Source organism: Miniopterus natalensis, chromosome 10 (genome assembly GCF_054644295.1).
Source record: "Miniopterus natalensis isolate mMinNat1 chromosome 10, mMinNat1.hap1, whole genome shotgun sequence".
Taxonomy (NCBI): Eukaryota; Metazoa; Chordata; class Mammalia; order Chiroptera; family Miniopteridae; genus Miniopterus; species Miniopterus natalensis.
This window is the reverse complement of record NC_142090.1, coordinates 32,016,239-32,042,607: the sequence shown is the minus strand read 5'-3', so window position 1 is coordinate 32,042,607 and position 26,369 is coordinate 32,016,239. Positions and strand designations below refer to the sequence as shown.

Sequence of the window (26,369 nt, the reverse complement as noted above, 5' to 3'; positions counted from 1 at the left end):
TTTACCTTATCTTCTAAGTCACTTATCCTGTCCTCTGCTTCATTGAGCCTACTTTTAATGCCTTGCAGCGTATTCTTGATATCAGATATAGTATTCTTCATTTCTGCCTGGTTCTTGTTTATCATGTCTGTATCTTTTTTCATGTTTGCACTAAGTTCCTGGACCTTTCCATTAAGTGTCTTGTTGTTCTCATTCATTTCCTTGAGCATGTGTATAACCATTACCCTGATACGTTGCTTAAGTCCATCTCATCAAGGTCTTTTTTTGGCGATTTTTCCTTTTCTTTAATTTGGGGGTTGTTTCTTTGTCTCCCCAATTAGTAACTACTAGTGTTTGTATCTATATATTAGATAGATTTGCTTTATCCCAGTCTTGTGGGGTGGGATTTTGTAGTGTATGTCCAGTGGAGCCCAGAGGTGTGTTTTCCTTATACTTCTGAGCTGTATTCCCTATGTGTGTCCCTTTTGTGGGTGTCCCTTTTGTTGGTTCTTGGGCTCTCCTGTTGTGATTGGGTCTAGATTGTTGTTGACCCATTTTTAGGAGGACTCTCTTCTCCGGTTGGCTTTCTGTGTGGCTTAGGTCCAACCACATCATGTGAGCTGTTGTACAGGTGCTGGCAAGGCAAAACAAAACACAACCAAACTGCCAGGAAACATGCAGTGTCTTACAAAATATCCTGACAATCACAATGAAAACAACCCGAGAATGTAGAATTGGGAGAGCAAAGTGAGAACACAAATGCTAAAGCAAAAATAAAATAAAACCAAACCAAACAAACAAACAAAAACATACAAACAAAAAAATAGAGATTGCTACTAGTACAGAAAAATTAAAAATGAAATAGGATAAAAAGTTAAAAATAGAGAAGCTACTGAGAGATAAAAGGGGTAGAGAAAAGATTCTGAAAGAAGGGCAAGCAAAAAATTGAGAGTAGTGCTAGGAATAGGAAAATGGTTGAAAAATAAAAAAATAAAAGTAAAATAGACAAACAGAAACAAACAAACAGAAAGACAGGAAGACTGAATAAAAAGGGAGACAAAGTAAAGAAGGAAAAAAAAATTATGCCAATGGAACAAGAAGAGAGGGAGAGATAAAGCAAGGGCAGAGAGGGAGTCCAATAAGAGATATGGGGGAAACAATAGAGAAAATCAGTAAAGTTATTGGTTAGAATGATAATATCCCAGCAATTAAGTAGAGAATATCAAGAAAATCTTGATAATAGAACATAAAAATAACAAAGCAAAATAAAAGAAAGCAACCCCCCCCCAAAAAAACAAGCAAAGCAAAACAGATTTTTAAAAAATTAAAATTAAGAAGTTTAAAAAGAAAATCATTTCTTTTCTCTCTTTTTTCTTAATAAAAAGCAATCAGGTGAGTTTCATCTGGGCAGCTTATGTAGTCTGAGGCTCACTGTTTTGTATGCTGATTTCGGTTCTTCTGGAAGGTATTTGTGTATGGGAGCTGTCTAGGTTTGGCTCTGGTGTCCTTAGGTAGTTGGCTGTTCTGAGGCTCTCTGTGAACCACCTCCACTTGTCAACTATTTTGCTTCCCCCTTGTGGTTGCCTGGACTTACTCCAGAGTCTTCTTAAGAGTCTTTAGGGTGCAGGCCAGCTAGTGTAGCTCAGGATATTGCTCCCCTTACTCATATGTTTCACTGTCAGGCACTCACTGTGGAGAAGTTTATTTCTGCTTCAAAGCCAACTCCTCAGTCTCTACCCTATCCTCCAATTCTAGTCCCCCCAAAATGGCCTGTTGCAAGTTCAGATTGACTTTAGTCTGTTGCCTTTTCTGTATGGGCAGTTTTAGCAGCCTGGGCTCAGTGGGTTCAATTAAAAAAAAAAATCTGGTTAGCACTTTGCCTAGCCCCCAAAAGGGGTTTTAAGCTTTTCCTTCAGTTCCCAAACAATAGCCCCTGAGCGTCTTATTTTCGTAATGTGGTCCTGTGAGCTCTTCTCCCTTCCCCCTCTGGACTGTGCCCTGTGGGGGATATCTGGGGCTCCAGTGAGCTGAACCAGCCCCTTTCCTGTTGGAGGTGGTGCTCCTAGCCTGCAGGAGAGGTAGGTGTGCTCCGCCCCTCCTTTCTCAGATCTGGTTGACTATTCTTATAGGACGCCTACTTCAAACTCTCCACAATGCAGAAATAAATTCCAGCTTTTCCTCATCTGTCTCCCCAATGCAAGTCAGGAAGCTGTGTGCTGGTTCAGCTATCAAAAATGCAAAAACGCACAAAACAACACAGGCAGAGAATCCTCCCTGTGAGGTCCCGTTGCCCCCGTGTCCTGGAATCAAGCAGGAGGGGTCACAAAATCAGTCCCACACAGCTCCCCTGCACAGCTGATCTCAGTAAAGGTGGGGCAGCTCCTTCAGCTCTATCCCGGCTCTCCCCAGAGCTGGTCAAAATCCCCTGATCCGCAGCACCAGCAGCTCCAGTGGCTGAAGTCCCGATCAACCCCACCCGCATCTCTGGTGGCTGGTGTCCCGTTTTGCCTTACCAGCAGCTCCAGTAGATGGAGTCCTGATCTGCCATGCAGGAAGCTTTCGTCTCTCTCTGGTGGTGGGAGGGCTCTCTTCCCCTTGCCCAGGCCACACAGTTCAAATGCTTTCTGGGTTCTACACAGTGCCTTACAGGAAAGCAGAGAGTCCCTGTCGGTGGCTGCTCAGTGCAGCCTTCTGGCCCCTTTATATTGGGAAGCCACACACTGTGGGACAGCCTTTCCCATCATCAGCACCACTGAGCACCCCTGGAGTGAAAGACTCCTGTCCCGTCTGCTGCCATTATACGTGTTGTTTCACTGGGAAGGCACGGTCCCCTCCTCGTAGGCACACTGTACCCCTGGCTCCCTCTCCCCGCCCTGCATGGGCTCGCCTTCCCTTCTCCTCTGCTCTGGGTTTGAGATCCCAGTTTTTGGATGCCAGTCCACATTCCCAAGGGAAGGGAGCTTTGTAGCCTCTAACCCTCGGGCCTTAGAGCCCAGCACTGGCTTCAGGGGTACTCCCCCTTTCAACACCCCTCTCTTACCAGACTCTGTGATGTTTCTTCAGTGCTCCTTTCTTGAAATATGTCCATTCAGGTATGTTTCTCTTGTTTTTCCAAGCTGGTTTCACAGTATTTTAGCAGTAAATCAAGTCCTTCGCTGGGAGCAAGGGTGCTCTGCTTCTTTTCAGAGTGCTGCCATATTCCCTCCCCTCCCTTCCCACGTATTCTTGATATCAGATATAGTATTCTTCATTTCTTCTTGGTTCTTATTTATCATATCTATATATTTTTTCATGCTGATGTGTCTTTCACCAAGTTCCTGGAACTTGTCATTAAGTGTCTTGTGGTTCTCATTAATTTTCTTTTTTTTTTTCTTCTTTTTTTTTAAATATACCTTTATTGATTTCAAGGAGAGGAAGAGGGAGATAGAAACATCAATGATGAGAGAGTCATTGATCTGCTGCAGCCCACAACATGAGCATGTGCCCTGACCGGGAATCGAACCCCGATCGCCTGGATCCTAGGTCAACACTCAACCGCTGAGCCACGGCCCGGCCAGGCGTCATTAATTTTCTTGAGCATCTTTATAACCATTACTCTGAACTCTATTTCTGATAACTTGCTTACCTCCTCATCAATGTCTTTTTCTGGCGATTTTTCCTCTTTAATTTGGGGGCTGTTTCTTTGTCTCCCCGTTTTAGTTGTCTCTTTGTGTTTGTAATCTGTGTATTAGATATGTTTGCTGTCTCCAGTGTTGAAGGGTGGGCTTTTGTAGTGAATATCTTGTGGGTCCCAGAGGTGTGTTTTCCTTATACTTCTGAGCTATAAGCTTTACGCATATCTCTTTTTTTGGGTTCTTTGGGTTCTCCTGTTGTTATTGGGCCTAGATTGTTGTTGTTCCATTGGTGGGAGGACTCTCCTATCAGGCTGGCTAGCTGTGAGGCTCAGCCACTACCTCTTCGTATGAGCTGTTGTATAGGTGCTGACAGGGCAAAACAAAACACAACCAAACCCTCAGGAAACAAACAGGAACTTATAAAATATCCTGACAATCACAATGAAAACAACCCAAAAGAAAGTAGAATTAGGAAAGCAAAGAGAGAACACAGTACTAAGGCAAAAAAGAGAGAAAAGCATATTATTGCTAATAGTAAAAGAAGTAAAAACAAAGAAGCTACTGTGAAGTAAATGGGGCAGAGAGAATATTCTGAAAGGAAAGAAGGGAGAGCTAAAAATAAGGATAGAGAGTAGGAATACAAAAATGGTTTAAAAAGACAGGAAAAATAAAGAAAAGAAAAAAGGTATGCCAAGGGAACAAGAAGAGAGAAAAAGGTAAAGCACAAGTTAGGAAGGAGTTCAATAAGAGATATGGAAGAAACAATACAGAAAAGCAATAAACTTAATAATAATATCCAAACAGTAAAGCAGAGAGTGTCAAAAAGATCTTGACAGAAACAAAAGCAAAACAAAAAAACAAAAAAGACACCACCATCACCACCACCACAACAAAAAAAACAAGCAAAGGAAGACAAAACAAATTAAAAACTATATATATATATTTAAAGCCAGCCAAGTGAAGTTCATCTGGGTGGCTTATCTTGTCTGAGGCTCACTGTTTTATTTACTGATTTTGGGACTCCTGGGAGGTACTTTTGTGTCAACCAATGTCAGGAGCTGTCTAGGTTTGGCTCTCAGTTTTCTTATGTAGCTGTTTGGTCTGAGACTCTCTGTGGACCACTTCCACCTGTCAGCTATTTCTCCTCCCACCTGTGGTTGCCTGGTCTTACCCCAGCATCTTCCTAAGAGAGTCTTTAGTGTGTAGGCCAGCTAGTGTACTTTAGGCCCTTTAGAGGTTTCGCTGACAGGCACTCACCGAAGGGAAATTAGTCTCTGCATCAAAGCCAACTCTTCAGTTTCTATCATATCCTCCAACTCTAGTTCCCCCTAAAATGGTCTGATGCAGGTTCAGATTGAATTCAGTCTCTTGCCTATTCTGTATGGGCAGTTTCAGCTGGCCTGGGCTCAGTGGGATTAAGCAAAAGAGGCTCCGGTGGGAACTGTGCGTGCCCAGCCCCCAGAAGTGGTTTTGAGCATTTCCTAGGTTCCCAAACAGTAGTCCCTGACAGTCTTACTCTTGTAATGCCTTCTTCTGAGCTATTCTCCCTTCTACCACCAAACTGCCCAGGGGGTTATCTGGGGATTCAGTGGGCTGAACCAGCCCCTTTCCTGTTGGGGGTGGTGCTCCTAGCCTGCAAGAGAGGTAGGCGTGCTCCACCCCTCCTTCCCAGTTCTGATTGGCTGATCTCACAGGGCGCTTGGTTCAAACTGTTCTCAATGCAGATATAACACCCTGCCTTTGCTGGTCTATCTCCACAGTGTAAGCCAGGAAATTGGATGCCTTTAAGTTCCATCCAATAATCAAAAACATAAAGTTATACACAGGCAGAAAACCTGCTTTGTGGGGATCTGGCACCACCATTGGTCCTCCAGTCCAAGCAGGAGGCGTTACAAAGTCAGCTCTAGGCAGGTCTCCCACACAGCTGAACTCTAGGGCTGGGGCCAGGATTCTCAGCTCCAGTTGGTTGGTCGCTATCCCTGCTCTCTTCAGAACAGGTCAAAAACCCCTTCTCTTCCCCACTGGAAGCTCCAGTCCCTCTCTCTGGCTGCAGGAGTCCTGTTCTGCCACACCTGCAGCTGCTCCGGTCTCTCTCTGGTGGAGGGAGTGCTCCCTTTCTCTTCCCTGCTCCACACAGTTCAAATACTCCTAGGAGCTTTGTACAGTGCCCTACAGGAAAGCAGTGGGTCCCTTTATGTCACTGCTGGGTGCAGCCCACAGGCCCCTCTCTATCCTGGGGCAGGCAGACAGTTCCCCCAGCTCCCTCTGTCCTATGTGCATGGGCTCTCCTTCCCTTTTTCACCACTCTGGGTTTGAGATCTCTGCTTTTGAATGTTAGTCCACACTTCCAGGGGGAGGGAGCTTTGCAGCCTTCAACCCTCAGGCCTCGCTGCACAGCATGGCTTCAGGGGGGATTCCCCCTTTCCTCACCTCCCCCTTTCTTACCAGTCTCTATGATGTATCTTCAGTGCTCCTTGGTCAAAATATGTCCAATCATCTATATTTCTCTTGTCCTTCCGAGCAGACTACACAGTATTTTAACACCTCTTGTTAGACTACAGCCATCTTTTCTCAAATTTTTTTTTTTTAACTTTATCTTTATTGTTGAAAGAATTACGGATGTCCCCCTTTCTTCCCCATTGACCCCTTCTACCCTACTCCCACTCCCCACCCCAGGCCTTCACCACCCTGTTGTCTGTGTCCATAGGTTATACGTATATGCATATAAATTCTTTTTGTTTCGCTTTCCCCAGATTCTGTGGGAAAGCAGTCAAGTTCACAAGTAATGTTTTGTAGATTATTTTTCATTGGAAAGTTTTCCTGAAAGTTCTCATTAGAAAGAGAAAGCAAGCAGTAGTAATGTTTCTGCATTGAAAAAGGACTCAGGGAAATTTAATGAATTCCTCCTTAATGTGTTTTTTTGGTGCTGGAGACAGAAATAAGCAGCAGTGGAATTGTTAGGTCAGAGGTTTCGTGTATTTGGACCTTTTTTTTTTTTTTTTTTTAATATATCTTTATTGATTTCAGAGAGAGGAAAGGAGAGGGAGAGAGAGGTAGAAACATCAATGATGAGGGAGTCATTGATCGAGCCCACAATCCGGGAATGTGCCCTGACCGGGAATTGAACCCCAATTGCCTGGATCCTAGGTCGACGCTCAACCGCTGAGCCACGCCTGGCTGGGCTGGACTTTTAATAGATATAGTCAAAATGCCCTCAGTAGAAATGATACCCATCTGTGGACCCCCATTAATGTCAGAGAGTGTATTCCTCCCCACACTTTGACCAACACACTGTGGAACACATTTTGATCTCTTTCAGTCTGAGAGAGCATCTTGGTGAAATCATAATTTGCATTCAGTTATCATGACTAAGGTTGAGCATTGTTCCACCTATTTTAAGGGTCACCTGAATTTCCTATTCTGGGAATCAGAGAACACCTTAGAACTGAAATAGACCTTTGAGGTGAAGTCCAACTGCTTAGCCTACAAATGAGGAAACTGTTTGGCCAGTCACTTGGCTAGTCTTTGACTGAAGCAGGACCAAACACACCAGGGCTCCTAGTTATCATAAAAGTTCTCTGGGTTACAAAAGGATTTGTAAAGGTCTCTGTGGCAGTCTGGGGTTTGGTTCTAGAGCTAGAAAGTCTGGAAATTACAGTGCAGTGTCACAACACCTTGACTGTAAGGACAAATGCTTTTACCCACCCTGAACTTCAGGTACCTCATCTGTAAAATGGAATTAATATTAGTTTTTTGCCCAAGTTTCAGAGATTCGAGTTAATGTATATAAAGTAGTTGACACAAGTAGGCTCACCGCTGTTATCACCCTCCTCATATTTGTGCCTTTTGTTATCTAACTTGCCCACTCTCATTTAAGCTCCAAGGAAGACTTAAAAATAGAAGTAAATCATCATATCTGTGCTGACTCCCAGAGATCTGAGAAGAAAGCTTACCCACTTTATCACTCTCTGTTTTTTAGGGTTTGTCTTCTAGTAAGCTCCCTTTTTTAGATTTCCAGGAAACATTGAAAGTTTCCATATTTCAAAAGGAAAGAGCCTGTATGCTGGTCATGTTTTGACCTGCTTTAAAGTAGCAAGGAGAAATGGGAAGGGAAAAAGGAGGGAATTTACTGAAAACATGTTATTTTTAACACACAGCCCAGATGATTACCCCAGCTGTTCTTAGGATTGCCAAGAGTGAAGGTTTTTTAAAATGGGTGTTATTTCATTGTTGTTATTCATAATAATAATCATCACTGTGCTTAACCCTTCCTATATTTTGAAAGAAAATGAGATCAAATGCAGAGCTGGGTCCAAGGACAGGGGCTACCACAGCCTTTCCTTTCTAGAGGCCATGGAAGGCTCTCTGTCCTTCCCATAAGCTCTGAGCATCTTGGACATCTCCCTCAGGTGAAAGAGCTGAAGAGGCATCTTTAGTGCTTTCTTTGTTACCTCTGGTTACCTCATTTACCCTGCCATTGCCTGTCCAGGTCTTATTTAAAATAAAGCGGCAATTCTAACAGTTCTGAAAAATGAAGGCGAAAATGAATTCTTAAGGGCCTCTGCTCTACTCTAAGTTAGAGTATATTTCCAAGTGTAGCTCTCTGATCATCTGTTCCTGATCTCTTGGATGCCTGTTGGAAGTAGAGATTCTTAGCCTCCCCTCCTCTGTAGACTTTTTGACTCAGAATTCTGGGGGTAAATCCCAGAAATACCCATTTTCAACAAACAGTTTTAGGAGTACATTAAAGTTTGGAACCACTGTTATTCCTTACTAGCTTCTTATTTCTTTTCCTTCTCTTTCCTGTTTCCTCTTATCATCCCATTTTCTTTCCTCATTCCTGCTCATCTGTTTGCTCCCTTCTTCCTCCTTCTTAATGCCAAGGGTACAGAGTAGCCTTTTGAACTGTTATTTTAACATAATAAATGTAAGTCCTCTGGAAACTCAGCTAGGAGAGAAAAACAAGGATTTCTTACAGCCTTGCTTGTCCCCATAAAAGACAGGTATATACAAAGCTATCTTCTCTGAGCACCAGCTTTTGGAAGTACATCATTCTTTCAAGTACAGAGAGGCATGATATTCATAGCTATATTCCTATATAGGGGATGGACCTTGGGGATTAGAAATTTTCTTTAGGGAAACATCACTGGCGTGATGTCCCAAGGGAGTGAGCCACCACCAGCCTCAGAATCATACACTGGCATGGGTACCGGAGGGTACAAGGTAGTAAAGGCATTTGGGGAATATAGGGTCAATAGGACAGGAATTAGTAGGGGAGAAAGTGGGGATGGGAAAGGGGAACATCTGCATGGAGTTTGGGGCAGGTGCCACCAGGGTCCTGAACGTCTACTTTTGTTTTCACAGCCACTGATAGAAGAGACCAAGATGAATGCAGAGGTGAGTTCCTTAAAAGTACCAGTTTAAGGAATGCTTTTCTTGTAGTGTTCCTCATTTTTCCTTTACAGAGTGTCTTCTCTCCCTATAAAGCTTTCATATACATCAGCACAAACTTGAAAACATTTCCCCTCCAACCTGCCGTGTTTAAGGCTCTGGGTGATGTGGGAAGAATTAGGCCCCTCTGTGTTCTACTTGTTTTTAAATTGATTTTTAGAGAGAGAAAGGAGAGAGAAAAACATTGATGTGAGAGAGAAACATCAATCTGTTGCCTCCCACATGCACCCTGGCTCGGGATCAAACCTATAACCTGGGTGTGTGCCCTGACCATAATCAAGCCTGCCACCTTTTGGTTCGATGCTCCAACCAACAGAGCCACACCCACCAGGGCAGCCCCCTCTGCAGTTCTTATCTGTGTTCTGCTTCACTTAGATTAGAATTTATCTACTACAGTTAATCATGAAACAACACTCATGGGGTGGGGGTGGCACAGACAGCAGCATGTGGGGGGCACTGAGCCCAGAGCCCTGCTTTATGTTACCCTGGGGACCCTTACTTCTGCTTAATAGGACCTTTCTCTGTATCATCTTCTTGATGCTCTCACTTCCACTGTACCTGTTCTTTGATTTAATGAGATGTCTAGGAGAAAGAGATGGTTTTTCGCACCTCTCCCAGAAGAGTGGCAACCTGTTTTCTTGACTCCCCACCAAATGCTTTCTTAGGTCTTATTGGCTAGAATCAGGTCACATTCCCATTCCTGGACCAATTACTGTGTCAGAGGAGCTAGTATTTTGCCAGTTGGTTTATACTAATCAGGCGGCCCACTTTGCCGCAGCTTACTGCTCTACCACTGGGCTGGATATAGGAAGAAGAGAGGATGGAAATGGGGAATGGATGCATTGCGTTCACTCCAAGGCCTTTCTAGTAAAAGTATACCCCTCTTTATGCTCTGAATTGCAAACTCTGCTGCCTATTCAGACTTTGCTCTCCCTCCCTTATTACCTCCTTTACCAACTGCATTGTTTACCTAATTTCTACTAGCTCTTTCTCATTAATATTTCAAAATGCTTCAGTTTTTACTTTCTTTAGAACAAAACAACACATGGCATCTTGTCAAACTTTGTCATCCTTTCTCACCCCTTTTGGAATTAGCTTCTTGAAAGAGATGTCTGCAGGGAATGTCTGTTTTCTCCTCTCTTTGAGTCATTCTTAACCTGCAATAGTCTAGTCTGGCTTTGGCCTTTAATGGAATTCATCTTAAATATTTTTAAAATTTTGTTTTGTAATAATGTAAATACACATACCTAGTAGAACTTAAAAGCTGCAAAATGGTGAACAGTCAAAAGTAAGCCTTCCTACTACCTCATTTCCTCCAAAGTGGCTGACTTCTGTTAGCCACTTTCTGGTACCTCTGAGCCCTTATCTGAAGGACCCCATGACTCACCCAAAGTCTCATGTCTTAGAAGTTCTGAAGAAAGAGGAGAAACTTGTCATTAATATTACCTGGCCCACTAAGAGTTCCATCAATCATCATTTACCCTTTCTGTCCTATAATTTTTATCTTTCCTTCTTTGATGGCTTTTTCTTCTCAACCTTTTAAAAATATTCCCAGACCTCGGATCCCCATGTAAATAGTCTCCCTTCTCTTCTGCCTTAAACACTCATTATTTTGTGTCTGTGCCCATCTTCTCACTTTTATTTCTAATCCCATTGCAGTCTGACTTGATTTCTTTGCTCTACTAAAACTTCTCAGGTGAAAGGCACCAGTGGCTTCCAAATTGCCACATTTAGCAGAAACCTTTTCACACTATTGACCATGTTCTTGAAATGTTCCCATGACACCAGGGTTTCTGCCTGTCTCTCTGGTGACTTCTTCTCAGACTCTTTCTTTGGTTCTTTTTTTCTCTGCTCCTTAAATGTTTGTGTTTCCTAGGGTCTTCTCACCCTACCCACTGTCCTTGGGAACTCAGCTGTTCACATAGCTTTTGTCAGTTGTATGTTTAGGGATATCCCAAATGGATCTTTTCAACCAGATCTTTCTCCCTCATTTCTAGATCTGTACATCTATAAGCCTGGAATGCTCATCTTCACTTAAAAGTCCTAAAGGTACCCCAACTCTTTATAACCTAAGCTGGACTTACTGTTTTACATCTGCCCCAAATATGCTTCTTCTCATGGTTTCCTCTTAGGGAAAGGCACCACTGCCTTCTATTTACTTGGCCTGGAAGCTTGATGTGCCCTCCTTTCCCACACTTCATGCTGTAAATCCTATTATTTCATTTATTTAATCAGTCACCAAAATTTATTTAACAGCATACTGTGCTACACTCTAAATTTGGCTTTATGGCTGTAATGGTAAAATCTATCTATCTGTCTATCTATCTATCTATCTGTCTGTCTATCTATCTATCTATCTATCTATCTATCTATCTATCTATCTATCTATCATCTATCATCTATCTGTCTGTCTGTCTGTCTATATCTATCTATCTATCTATCTATCTATCATCTATCTATCTATCTATCTATCTATCTATCTATCTATCTATCTATCTATCTATCTATCTATCTATCTATCTCTATCATCTATCTATCTATCTATCTATCTATCTATCTATCTATCATCTATCTATCTATCTATCTAATCTATCTATCTATCTATCATCTATCTATCTATCATCTATCATCTATCATCTATCTATCTATCTATCTATCTATCTATCTATCTATCTATCATCATCTATCTATCTATCTATCTATCTATCTATCTATCTATCTATCTATCTATCATCTATCATCTATCTATCTATCTATCATCTATCTATCTATCTATCTATCTATCTATCTATCTATCTATCTATCATCTATCATCATCATCATCATCATCATCTATGTCTATCTATCATCACCTCTATCATCTATCCCTATCATCTATCTATCTACTTACCTATCTATCTATCTATCATCTATCATCTATCTATCTATCATCTATCTATCTATCTATCTATCTATCTATCTATCTATCTATCTATCTATCATCTATCTATCTATCTATCTATCTATCTATCTATCTATCTATCTATCATCTATCATCTATCTATCATCTATCTATATCTATCTATCTATCTATCTATCTATCTATCTATCTATCATCTATCTATCTATCTATCTATCTATCTATCTATCTATCTATCATCTATCTATCTATCATCTATCTATATCATCTATCTATCATCTATCATCTATCTATCTATCTATCTATCTATCTATCTATCATCTATCTATCGATCTATCTATCTATCATCTATCTATCATCTATCTATCATCATCATCTATCTATCTATCTATCATCTATCTATCTATCATCTATCATCATCTATCTATCTATCATCTATCTATCATCTATCTATCATCTACCTATCTATCTAATCTATCATCATCTCTATCATCTATCTATTATCATCTATCTATCATCTATCTTCTATTTATAGAGTATACATATATAGATATGGTATTTGTAGTCATGGAACTTATTGAACTAGTGAGACTATAATATCTTTCAAAGCTTTCTGGTTCTTACTTTACTTTCTTCCTACTCATCACTTCCTCACTCTCCTTTATTTTTCTTACCCTCCTGTATGTCATTCTCTTTCCCTTTTTGAGGGCAGAGGAAGAGACCTTAGATACAGAGGGTACTCCTCAGCCCCAGTGCATGACACCTTGTCTTTTAGGTCTGTGCAAGGCTACTCTCTTATATATACTTTCTTATTTCTTTTTGTCTCCATCCTCATTATCACCCTTCCAAAGTAAATGTTTACCTTTTTGTTTACATATACTCATGAAAATATATGTTATTGCTTTTATACAAGTACCTTTTACATTTACATACAGTAAACTTCACTTTTTTTTTTTTTTGGTATACAGTTCTGTGAGTTAAAATACAAGCATGGATTTGTATACCCATCAATATAACAGAATTCAGATCCCCCCAAACATTCCTTTCTGTTTCCCCTTTGTTGTCACAGCCTCCCTCATCCCTAACCCTTGGCAACCATTGTGTGATATACTTTAATTTAAATGATTGTATTGTGTTACAGTTTATATCTTGTTTTCTTTAATTTTTCCACTCCGCACTATGTTTTCATGATATAACATATTGTTAATCTGCTGCACTGTACCCCATATTATGTATCCATTTAATCCTAACAAAATGCCTGTGAGAAAGATGTTATTATTATTACCTCTGTTTTGTACATGAAAATAAGGGTTAAGTTAATTGCTCTAAGTCACAGGGTGTTAGGAGCAGAACGTGGATTTAAGCCCTGATGTTTCTGACTCGATGAATGCCTTTTTTTCTTGTCTATATTCAGCTAATCATATCCATCCTGTTCAAATGTCATTTTTGCTGTATGAAAAGGTTTTTCTAGAGCTTTCTCTCTGGAGAAATACGTCTCTGTTGTGAATTTTTATTGTCCTTTATCTCTTTTTTTGTTACCATCCATTCTCTAACTTTAGATATAGCTGTTTGTGTGCCTTTTTCATCTTAGCACATTGCGTACCGCATAGAAATCTCTAAGACATACGCCAGGGACCGCATGTTTTTGAGCAAACTGCACGTTATTTAAATCATCATAACTATAGATCATAATGCACTTTAGGTGTTGTTTTTAAATAATTATAACATTTTTATTTACAAAAACAATTAAAAAGTTCCTAGTACTTTTTTAACGTATGGTACTGTGTAAAACATTTTCCTCTATGAAGAGGGACCAAACAAAATTTACATAAGTATCTAGATTGGCTCCTTTTTCCATGGGTGGCACAAACTCTGCAGGCTCTCGTAGGAAATTTTTTCTTTCCGCTCGCTGTAATACACGTAGGTTCATGCTGCTTCATATCACCTGACAACCTTTTGGGTGGATCTTTACGAGGTGCTCTCCTTGCACCCCCAGGGGAAGGCCTGGACAGATTTGTCTCTGGTTCTGGAGAGCCTTCATTATTGTCATCCATTATCCAGCCTCTCGCCACCGATAGCAGAAACTGTTTATACTTCATTTTTCCTTGTGGATTGAGGACGTTGTACACTCTAAATGACTTGAAAAGTCCACAGTTTATAAGGTACAGCACTACTTATTTTGTCCATTTCATCATTTTCCTTAGAATGGAACAACATGAAAGGAATTGATCCGCACGGTCAACGCCTTTCATGTGGGCATTGTATTCCTTGATGCAGGGAGGTTTTACAATATTCTCTCCTGTTTTTCTATTTTTTTTTTTCCTGTTGTCGAGGCAGAAGTGTCATGGGTCGTTGATATCATTCAGACAACCCACTTGTCTTTCCATGCTAGGAGAAAAATATTGCCTTTTCTGGAAAATATTATGTCACCTTTCTTCATTCTTGATGTTTTCATTTTCAAATTCGGCTGTAAACCTCTACTCTCCCTAATAGTCCCACAGACTCTAGTTTTGTTCTGTAGCAGCAATTCAGCAGTAGATTTAGCATTGTAATAATTATCCTGGTAAATATGGTGCCATATGCCAAGATAGGGTCCAAGGACTGAAAGAACAGTTTCTTGCAATTTCTTTCCTTCAGCAGTGTATATCTCCATATTGCAGATATAGCCAGTGTCACTCTCGCACACCATCCAAACAAGTAAACCGTATTTTGTTATTTTTGCTGGGTTGTATGTGCGAAATTTTAAACGTCCTCTCCGTGGAATCATTCCTTCGTCCAAAGACAACTGTTGCTTTGGTTTGTGTATTGTTCGAAATTTATGCAGGAAATAATCCAGCACAGGTTGGATCTTGAAAAGTCTCCCCGAGCAACTGTCCATTTTGGCATTATCATTGAAATGCCAAAATGTCCATATTTGCTCAAATCTATGGCGACTCATTGTCTGTGGAAATAAAGGAGTACATATCAAAGGGTCTGTTGACCAATAGTCTTCCAAGCTATCTTTTCTTGTTTGACCTATCAGAATAATTAGGCCAAGGAATTTCTTGATGTCCTTCTGTGTAACCGGAGACCACTTCAGTGTTCTAGATGGTGTTTTGCGTTTCATTGAGGTTTGATCGTGATAGTTGGACAGCTCTTTGCACAACATCTCAAACAGTTCATCACCAAAAAAGAGATTGGTCACAGAGGGTACAGAGTCACACTGAGACGGAAATGTAGTGACCCCAGCATCACCTTCAAACACTTGTAAGCTGGTGGTGTGTCAATTTCAGACCAACGATTATCAGTAGCTTCGTCAGTGTCGGAATCACTTGAAAGCACTGCCACCTCGCGCTTTCTTACAGGTCTAATAATTTCACTGTCAGTAGAATCAGTAGAATCGTCTCTGGAATCGTCAAAACAGTCATCTGCATCTTCGATCTCACTAGAAATATCTGATAAATTATCGTTAAATACTTCTGGAAGTGTATCAGTTTCGTTGGTTTCCTTCCTTTTTCTGAGAGAGGGCATTTCTAAAAGCGCCAGGAACTTGAAGACGAAGACTATTCGAATGACCAAAATATAATGTAACTGCAATGCTTTATGGGTTCGTGCAATTATATAGTTTTTCATAGATTGACCTGCACAGTTTCCACCAATGAGATTGCTTCATTCGGTGTGGACAAGACAGTGTGTTGATATCTAAGGTCCATAACAGATGGCACATGAAAAATGAGAAAACTCATGAGCGGTCCTTAACAGATGGTGCGCAAAACACGAGAAAACTCATGAGCAGTACGCAATGTGTTAGTATCCCCATGATATCTAGCATGATGCCTCACACATAGTTTGTCCTCACTAAGTATTAGTTGACTAAATGATAGGATAATTCAGAAACTGGGTGGGTAAGTGAAAATGTAGAGCAATGAAATCATGACAGAAATTTTCAAGGAAAACTTGCGAGGGAAGGGTGGAAAAGGATTGCTAGCCACAAGCAGGCCTTTGATATCTGAGGATGTTTGTCAAATGCATGAATGACTCCCTGAATTTTAAACATTTCAAGCTGGATGCCTGGTAGAATTTGTGGAGCACCAGGCCTTTGCTGAGAAGTTCAGAGCACAGCCCCTCAGGTGGTCACCCAGGTCAGGGTGAGATGGTCAGGTGGAAATGCCATTCATATTTCTTCTTGGAACTGGAGCTTGGAGCTTGGTCATTCACAAGTCAAGATATTGGAGTCTTTAGCATAAATATAGTAATGGAAACCTTAATAATGAGGGATTTTCCCCAACTCTGCCCTCCCACCTTGGAAGAGAAAAGACCAGAGGAACAAGGATTGCGCTTTGGGAAATATGCACATCTGAGGGGGCATGATGGAGAAGGAAAGTAGTGAAGTGTGAAAAGAAAACCTCAGTATGAGGTGAGAGTAGACAAGAAAGAAGTGAATTTAAAGAAGGTCCAATTAAGTTTTAAATATGACTGAAGTTCTAGAGAATGTATCTGAAGAAAAGCCCTTAAGTTCAGCAATGCAGTCTTAGATGTCCTGTGGTAGAGAGGCGTGGAAGTGAAAACCAGATTACACTTGGGCAAGAAAGAGTGAGTAGAGGTGCAAAGTTTTTTTAAAAATCTTTATTTTTGAAAGTATTACAAATGTCCCATTTTCCCCCCCATTGATTCTCTCCACCCTGCACTCCTCCCCCCAGGCCTTCACACTATTGTCTGTGTCCATGGGTTATGCATATATGCATATAAGTTCTTAGATAAATCTCTCACCACCCATCCACCCACCCTCACCCCCACCTTCCCTCTGAGATTTGTCAATCTGTCCCATGCCTTTATGTCTCTGGCTCTATTTTGTTAATTGGTTTATTTTGTTCATTAGAGTCCACATACAAGTAAGATCATGTCATACTTGTCTTTCTCTGAGTTGCTTATTTTGCTTAGCATAATACTTTCCAGGTTTCACCATGGTATCTCAAAGGGTAAGGGATTCTTTTTTAACCTCTTGCTGGTATAAGAAAGACTGTAAAAGACTAAGTCATGTCACCTGTGTAGCTCTATATTCTTAGAAATGGATTTTTGGACCAAAAAGCATTTGCATGGTAAATATTTCCAAGTTGCTGTCCACAAAGGTTGCCTGTTTTTCTTTCCCTCCTGCAATGTATGAATATAGATGTTTTCCCATAGCAACCAATGTGTTGTCAAACTTTTTGATCCTTGTAAACAGTGAGAGAGAAATATTAAATTGTTCCTCCTGACTGGAATCTCTTTTATCTCTCCCAGAGTGGTAGTCCTGTATCTGCCCTCATGCCTCATACTTTGAAGTTCCTCTACAATGATTTTACATTTTCTTCCATTTTTTTTTTAAATTTATCTTTATTGTTGAAAGTATTACAGATGTCCCATCCCCCCCCCCAATTGACCCCCTCCACCTCGCTGCCACCCCTTCCCCAGGCCATCTCCCCTTTATTGACTGTGTTCGTGGGTTATGCATATATGCATATAACTACTTTGGTTGGCTAATCTCTTCCCACCCTCCACCCCCCTTCCCTCTTTCCTCTGAAGTATGATTGTCTGTTGCATGTGTCAGTGTCTCTGGATCTATTTAGTTCATCAGATTCTTGGCCTGTTTTTAAACCCACCTTGGTTTTTTGTGTTTTAGCCTGAAAGAAAGTTTGGTGTGGTGGTGGTGGGAGTTGGCAGAGCCGGCTCTGTGCGGATGAGGGACTTGCGGAATCCACATGCTTCCTCAGCATTCCTGAACCTGATTGGCTTCGTGTCCAGGTGGCTTACACTTATTTTTTGCCTTGTAGTTCATGGGAAGTCCAGTGGGATGGAGTAGGCCTTGGGATATGGAGAATCTCCTGACCTAAGAGAGAGAGAGAGTCAGCTCCAGAGTTATTCCAGAGAACTTTGCTCAGGGTCAGTGCCACAAGGTCTCAAGTTCGGATGGGTCTGGGAACTGAGAGTGCTGGGATGCCAACCATTTGGCATAGATAGCATTACCATTATCAACCCCACTTTACAGATAAAGAAACTGAGCCACAGAAAGGTTGAGTAATTTGCCTGAGGTCACACAGCTGGAAAGTCTAAGAACTGGATTTGAATGTGGGTCTATTTGATTTTAAGGCTCATCTTTTAAACATCATGTGTTCTTTTTTCTTTGATAATTTTGAGCTCCACTTTTAGGCTTCATTTCTCTCCTATAACCAATCAAAACCAAATTTTATCACCATTTTTTATTATTTATTGCCCATGTTCAGCTCTTTGCTCTACCCCTCACTATTTTCTTACGCACATACTACTCAGCAAACTAATGCTGTGTAACATAATTTATCAGTATTAGTTGTGAACTAGATGTAAGTATTGTATTAACTGAGGAAATATGGTGGTGAGCAAGGTAGGCGTGTACTTACTTTCTAGTGCTTTAGAGAAATTTAAAAAAATACATACACAAAGCATAAGTAACTATTTGATGTTCCATGCAGGTTCTTTTAATATTTGAATTTATTGGATCTACTTTCTTCCAGTTTGTCTGTCTCAAAACTTGGCTATTCCTTTAAAGATTTAAAGAGGACTTTGGGTCACTAGGGAGACTTAGAAGTGCTGGGAATCTGCCATCGGTCAATCCTCGCCTCCCAGTAAGACTAAGGGAGCTGCACACAAATGGGAGATCAAACTTATCATTAGCCATACTATAACTCCCATTGCACTCCTATTTGAAGCTCTGATCAAGCATGATGAAATGAAGCCTCTCCTTTTTCCTTAAGTCCCAATCCTCTGCCACCTGGCTGCCATGACTGATGCAGTGGGAATTCTTTAAAGTACCGAGGTCATGTGGGAAGATGGCCAACTTATACCCACTGCTTTACTGTACCCCTGTCATTATCACACTTTCCCCCTTCTCACATACCCTGTTTCTCATGATCTACCTGCTAAGTTGTACCCTCTCCCCAAGAAGCCTTTTTTGAAACCCTAAACTAGATATTTCTTAACCTTCCTTGAATCTCCCACATACACTGCAAGACAACACTTCTCATGTTTATCTTGTGTTGTTATATATGTGTATGTGTGTCTTCCTCTCTCTGCAAGATTGGAAGATAAGGACTTCTGGTTTATTCTTTATATCTTCCTTATGGTGCCTACCACACAGTAGACAAACAGTAAGTATTGGTCAAATTGAGCAGTGTAGGTTGGGTAGCCCCCATAGGAAGAAACCTACCTTAATATCTTTTGGCAGCCAAACTTGCCCAAATGCCCTCTGCCTGCTGCAGCTTGAGTGGAGCTCTGAGTTGGATGGGAGCCTTTTGCTGGCTGTCCCATCTTTCATTGGAGGACTGCTCTATTGCTCCAGCTTCTGCACTAGGGTAGTGTGCAGAATGCCAGCATTCTCAGATCTTCTAAATCAGGAGTTTCTTCTTTCTCTGTAAGAGTCAAAAGGCATAGAGCTCCTGTCCTGCCTCTGCTATGCATAAGCTGTGGCAGCTACTGCCTCTCTAGGCTTTGTCAGCTCAGCTCTAAAGGAGGTAGTGATACCTGCCTTCCATTTGATCATCCCAAGGCCATGATGGTTGTGCAGGAGCTTGAATTCACATAGCAGTTTGTACCTCTAAGGTATTACTATATTGGATTTGAGTTAAGTTTGGTAGCCATAGCATTTGGCCAGGTACTTGGAGCTGGCAGTGACCGTAGAGATGATTGCCTCTTGAGAAAAAAAGGTCAATTCTTTTTATTTTAGATATTAAGTAATTCAAAGACTTCCACATGCGTCAGGCTGTTAGCAGTAGTATCAGTACTCAATGCTAGATCCCCTGACTTCAAACCTGAGGCTGTTTTTTTCACTCCATCATGGCAACTACCCTGAAAGTGGGGGGAGGAAATTAATTTTTCCATTTCCTAAAGCTGATCATCAATATATTGGTTGGGAAGAGGGAGAAAGATGATGCTCATTTATTCTAAGTCAGTGTCTGTCTACTTTTAAGTTCCATTTCTGTTATTCTCAAATAGACGAGAGCTCAAGTACATTGATGAAGTCCAGCAGATTTCTTTGGAAGATGCTCTTTCTAGCCAAGAGGTTGAAGTTGCTTATATCTGCAGTGAAAGCACCAGCCATGAGGACTATATCAGGTGGGTTTCAATGCAGGCAGTCCTTGCCTTGTACAGCAGTGCAGGACTGTGAAAATGACTGGGCAAGCTGAAGTCTCACAAATGGGTCTTATAGTCAATGGGAAAAATTACAATGGATCCACGACCTTTAAAAATGTTGTCTAGGGGAGTGAGATGTGTGGAGGAGGTCAAAAGGGTTGATGGGGGAATATCTGTAATAGTGTCAACAATAAAAAAATTGTCAAAACTTTAAAAACTTTCCTATTGGTTATAAATGTATAAGGAAATGAAAAATATAGTAAAGTTAATACTTCTTTAGTACACTATAATTTAAAACATTAGAAACATTAAGAATTAAAGTGTTTTATTTCTTTGTAAAAAGTTTATTGAGAGTAGTTTGAACAGTGTTTGCCTTTTTCTCATTATATAACTTAGGATATAAAGCCAGCATCTTTTCTGTGCCTTGGTGAATTGTCATAGTTTTTTCTAAGTTTGGATAAGCTTCCAAAATTTTATCCTTTGCACTTTCAACATTGTGAAATATCTCTGAGAGTTCCTTTAATATGGAGTGTTTCTGCCATGACATAAGTAAGGAAGTAATGGTAGCATCAGAGAAGGGAGATGACATTGTTTATAAAGCAAGAGAAGCGAGGTGTCCCCCTGCCCCGCATTTGAATGAAAAGCTAGAAATCTTCAAGCAGTTGGTGGGATTCAGCCTGGAAGGTGGTGCCCCATGTAGGACCTACCAGGTAACAAGATCATGCCAGCTGTCTCCCTGAATCTCAGCTTCCTTTCTAGGTTCTTACATTAAACTATATCTGCTGTTCCCCAGGAGTAAGGTGCTCCCTCTTTATTATGCCAACTGTTGTGTAGACAGAGGCACCTTTCTTTTGTTTTCCTTAACATTTTTTTGTACCAGAATGTGTTTTCTTAAGAAAAAAAAAAGTGATCACATAATTATATGCTTATACAGTTGACCTTTGAACAACACAGGTTTAAACTGCACAGGTCCACTGATATGTGGATCTTTTCAATAAATATATTTTGAAATTTTTTGGAGATTTGAGATAATTTGAAAAAACTTGCAGACAAACTGTGTAGCCTAGAGAATATAAAAAAAATTAAGAAAAAGTTAGGTATGTCATGAATGCATAAAATATATGTAGCTAGTAGTCTATTTTATCATTTACTACCATAAAATATACACAAATCTATTATGAAAAGTTAAAACTTATCCGAACCTATGCACACAAACACAATCTTAAATGGTATCATTCACAGTTGAGAGAAATGGAAACAAATCTAAAGATGCAGTACTAAATCATAACTGTATAAAATTAACTGTTGTACATACAATATTACTGTAATAATTTTGTAGCTACTTGTTTTTTTGGTGAGCTCAAGTATTGAGTATCCACTTAAAAGGCTGTGTGACACTGATTGTCTCCAGCTGAACTGTTCCTCTCTATAGTAAATTGCATATCATTGTAAAAAGTGATCCCTTGCAGTTTTGGTGTATTTTTCATTGTGTTTAGTACGATTCTGCAAACCTTTAAGGACAGCATGGGACCCATAGGAAGTGACACTAGTGATGCTGGAAATGCTCCCAGGAACCTGAGAAAAGATGACATTACAAGAAAAAGTTGAATTGCTTGATATGTATCTTAGATTGAAGTCTCCAGCTGCAGTTGCCCACCATTTCAAGATAAATGAGTCCAGTATAAAGACCAATTTGGAAAAAGAAAAGAAAATTTGTGTGTGTATGTGTGTTTTAAGAAAAGAAAATGAAGAAGCTGCTGCAGGAGGCATAAACGCCTTATACTTTTTGTGAAATACCTTTTTACGTTGTATTAAAAGTGCAGGATTTTTAGAAGAAAGGAATACCTATAGACTCTAATATGATTTGAAAATAAGTGAAGTTATTATATGACAACCTAAAGGAAAAAAATGTGAAGAATCTAAAGCTGGAGAATTTAATGCCAGCAAAGGAAAATTTAGGAGGTTGGTTTTAAAACTGTCAAGATAACAAGAGAAGCAGCTTCTGCCAACCAAGAGGCAGCAGACAAGTTCCCAGATGCCATTAAAAAATCATTGAGGAGAAAGGATATCTACCTGAAAAGGTTTGTAATGAAGATGAAAGTGCCCTATTCTGGGGGGAAAAAAGCCACAAGGACATTTATCAGTAAGGAAGAGGCGTGAGCGCCAGAATTTATGCAGGAAAGGATAGGTTAACTACCAATTTGTGCAAATGCAGTTGGCTTATGATCAGGTCTGCTTTTATCTATAAAGCTGCTAACCCCGAGACTTGAAGGAAAACATCTTTTGGTTCTACAACAAGAAGGCCTGGACAAAAAGAACTTTTTTTCTAGATTGGTTCTATTGATGTGTTGTCCCTAAAGATAAGAAGGACATTATCAGTAAGATACCGCCTTTTAAAGTTCTTTTGATTTTGAACAATGCTCCTGGCACCACGAGCTGGAACCTGGAACCACGAGCTCAACACCAAAGGCAATTGGTCTACTTGTCGCCAAACACAGTGTTTCTAATTCAGTCTCTAGATCGGGGGTCATAAAGACCTTTAAGACTCATTTTATACAGTACTGTATGGAAAGGATTGTCAGTACTGAGAACCTCGATAGCAAAACATCATGAAAGTTTTGAAAGATTGCACCATTAAGTACACCATAATGGTTATAGAAAAAGCTGTGAAATCCGTTACGCCTAAAACAATAAATTCTTCCTGGAGAAAACTGTGTTCTGATGTTATGTATAACTTCAGAATTTACAACAGAACCAATCAAGAAAACCATGAAACTTATATGCATAAATACAAACCCATGGACACAGACAGTGTATGGGGAAGGCCTGGGATGGGGGTGTGTGTGAATTCAGGGTGGAGGGTATTAATGGGGGAAAAAAGAGGGACATATGTAATACTTTCAACAATAAAGATAAATTAAAAATTAATTAATTTTAAAAAATAAAAGGAAAAGCAATAGAAAAGTAACCTTGGGTGAAGATTTAAAAACAAACAAAAACCAAGCAAACATTAAATTCCATTTCTAAGCCACAGTAGCCATTTTTCAAGGGCTCAATAATAAACATGAATTTCAAAGCTGTTTAAAAAAAGAATCAAACCATGAAAAAGCCCAGCCGATGTGGCTCAGTTGGTTGAGCATAATGGTTCCATTCCTGGTCAAGGCACTTGCCTGGGTTGAGGGCTGGATCGATGTTTCTATCTATCTCTCCCTCTCCCTTCCTCTTTCTGAAATCAGTTAAAAATAAAAAGAAAACCATGAAAGAGATTTTAGATATAGCAAAAAAGGTAGGGGTAGATAGGTGAAGGGTTTTAAGATATGGATCTTGGAGAAATTCAAGAGTTAATAGATACCACACAAGATGAATTAACAGAAGACGACTTGGTGGAGAAGAGTGCTTCTGAACCAATGCCAAATGAAGAAGCTGAAGACAGAGAAGTGCCAGACAATGAATTGACATTAGAAATCTTGCAGAAGTGTTACAGTTATTCAAGATGGCTTTTGATTCTTTTATGACATGGAACTTATATGACACGGGCACTGAAACTAAAGCAAATGGTAGAACATCATTGGAATTGTATAAAAACATTATTAGAAAAATGAAAAAGCAAAAACAGCAGACAGAAATGCAATGTATTTCTATAAAGTTATGCTGCTTCTCCTGTCTCTTCTTCCTCCCCTTATGTGTCCTCCACCTCTTTCACCTCTGTCACTCTTAAGACAGCAGGAATACCCTTCCTCCTCTTCTTCCTCAGTGTACTCAATGTGAAGGTAATGAGGATGAAGATCCTTATGGCGATCTACTTCCACTTAGTAAATAACCATCATGCTATACAGTTAATAACATTATTTGTTGTGTATGTATGTCATCTTGTGAAAATCTAATAAATGTTTGGCAAGAACTATATGAGACTTTTGTTGTTGTCTTTGTCATTATCATCACCTAAGTATTCATCATGTAGAACTTCATTTGTAAGACTTGTGTGCACATGGATAGACTTTTCTTACATAAGCATAGGTAAACGATATTTAGTATCAAATTAATATTGTCTTAGTATTACTGTTTGTATAACTTTGCTTTCAAAGAATTACATTGCTGTATAGTATACTTCTCATAATTGGAGAAACTGTATATACAATCAGCCTATTATCACAGGTAAGGATTAAAACAATGCAACTGTTTCTAATACTGCATTATGAATATGACTAATGCCATATGACATAGAAATTTTATAACAATTTATTCAATTAGTGTATAGGCAAGGCTCTCCTGAAGCAGTATACCAGTTATACTAGGCTACCATAAACCAGTCATATTTCTGTTTATTCATTATAAGTGCATGAATTATTATAACTTTAAATAAGTACGAATTTGTTTTTCTCACTATACTTTCATTTTTTGAGGTCTGGTGTTAGTAATATGTATAACATCTACAGTAGTTTGTGTCATATAAAACAATATAGATGTAGGTACTGACATGATTTAACTTGTAAACAAATAATGTGAACACAGTATCAATAAATACCATAGAATACTACAAGGTATTTTATATTTTTTATGATATTCTTAATAATATTTCCTTTTTTATTAAATTTATTGGGGTGACGTTGGTTAGTAAAATCATATAAGTTTCAAGTGTATGTTTCTATGGTACATGATCTGTATATTGCATTTTGTGTCAAATCACCTTCCATCACCATGTATTTGGCCCCCTTTACCTTTTATTTCTGCCCCCCCCCCCCCCCCCCCCCGGTAACTACCATACAGTTGTCAGTGTCTATGAGTTTCAGTTTTATACCCCACATGTGAGTGAAATCATGATTCCAAGCTTTTTCTGACTGATTTTGCTTGGCATAATAGTCTCAAGGTCCATCCATGTTGTCACAAATGGCAGTTTTTATCCTTTCTTAAGCCTGAGTAGTATTCCATAGTATATATGTACTATACCTTTTTTATCCAATCCTCTATTGAAGGACACTGGTTGTTTCCATGTCTTGGCCACTGTGAATGATGAAGCAATGAACATAAGGGTGCATATATCTTTAGGAATAAATGTTTTTGAGTTTTTTTGGTAGACACCCAGAAGAGGGATTGCTGGATTATATGGTAACCTCATTTTTAATATTTTGTGGAACTGCCATACTGTTTTCCATAGTGGCTGTACTAGTTTACATTCCACCAGCAGTGAGTGAACGATCCTTTTTAAAAAATCTTTTTAAAAATTGAATTTATTAGGGTACGGGTTTCAAGTGTACAACTCAATAAAACGTCATCAGCACACTGCATTGTGTGCCCATCACTCCAGGCAAAGTCTTTTTCTATCCCTATTCCCCCCACATTTGTCTAACTCGACCTACCCCTCACCCCCTTTCCCTCTGGCTATCACCACACTGTTGTCCATTTCTAAGTAAGATATATGTTTCTTTTTTTTTTTAATTTCTTTACCTCTATTCATCCAGGCCCCCAAACCCCTCCTCTCTGAAAGCTGTCAGTCTGTTCCACATATCCATGCCTGTTTCTATTTTGTTCATTAGTTTATTTTGTTCATTAGATTCTACATACAGGGGTGGGCAAAAGTAGGTTTACAGTTGTGAGTACACAAAACAGAGTTTATTCTTGTATTATTTATTAATTATTGTATTATTTTCCATATGAGCAACTGTAAACCTACCTTTGCCCACCCCTGTATAAGTGGGTATTTCTCTTTCTCTGATTGGCTTATTTTACTCAGCATAATAATCTCCAGGTCTATCCCTGCTGTCGCAAAAGGTAAGATTTTCTTTCTTTTTTAAAACCAAGTAGTATTCCACAGCTTTTTTATCCACTTATCTACTGATGGGCATTTGGGCTATTTCCAGATTTAGCTCTTGTAAATAACACTTCAGTGAACATAGGGATGCATTAATTCTTTTGAATTAGTGTTTCGAGTTTCTTAGGATCTATTCCCAGAAATAGGATCGCTGGGTCAAAAAGCAGTACCATTTCTAAATTTTTGAGGAAACTCCACACTGATTTCTAGAGTGGCTGCACCAGTGCACTAGGGTTCCCTTTTCTCCACATCCTCACCAGCACTTGGCATTTTTTGATTTATTAATGATAGCCATTTAGACAGGTATGAGGCAATACCTAATTGTGCTTTTAATTTGCATCTCTGATGATTAGTGAGGTTGAGCATTATTTTATATCTGTTGGCCATCTGTATCTCCTGTTTGGAGAAGTGTCTCTTCAGTTTCTTTGTACATTTTTTTAATTGGGTTGTTTTCTTCCTGGTGTTGAGTTGTCTATGTTCTTTATATATTTTGGAA

The 26,369-nt window shown here is 39.7% G+C and overlaps 1 protein-coding gene across 2 annotated transcripts in view; it reads left to right on the top strand.

Moving 5' to 3' along the window:
• Positions 1 to 26,369, top strand: part of BLVRA (biliverdin reductase A) — a 128,171-nt gene that overhangs the window by 11,849 nt on the left and 89,953 nt on the right. For both annotated transcript variants that reach the window (XM_016212518.2, XM_016212517.2), the window contains exons 2-4: positions 8,958 to 8,990; positions 17,582 to 17,703; positions 19,927 to 20,046. In XM_016212518.2, coding sequence (XP_016068004.2) covers positions 8,979 to 8,990; positions 17,582 to 17,703; positions 19,927 to 20,046 — 254 coding nt within the window. In that variant the 5' untranslated portion in view covers positions 8,958 to 8,978. The remainder of the gene's footprint in view (positions 1 to 8,957; positions 8,991 to 17,581; positions 17,704 to 19,926; positions 20,047 to 26,369) is intronic.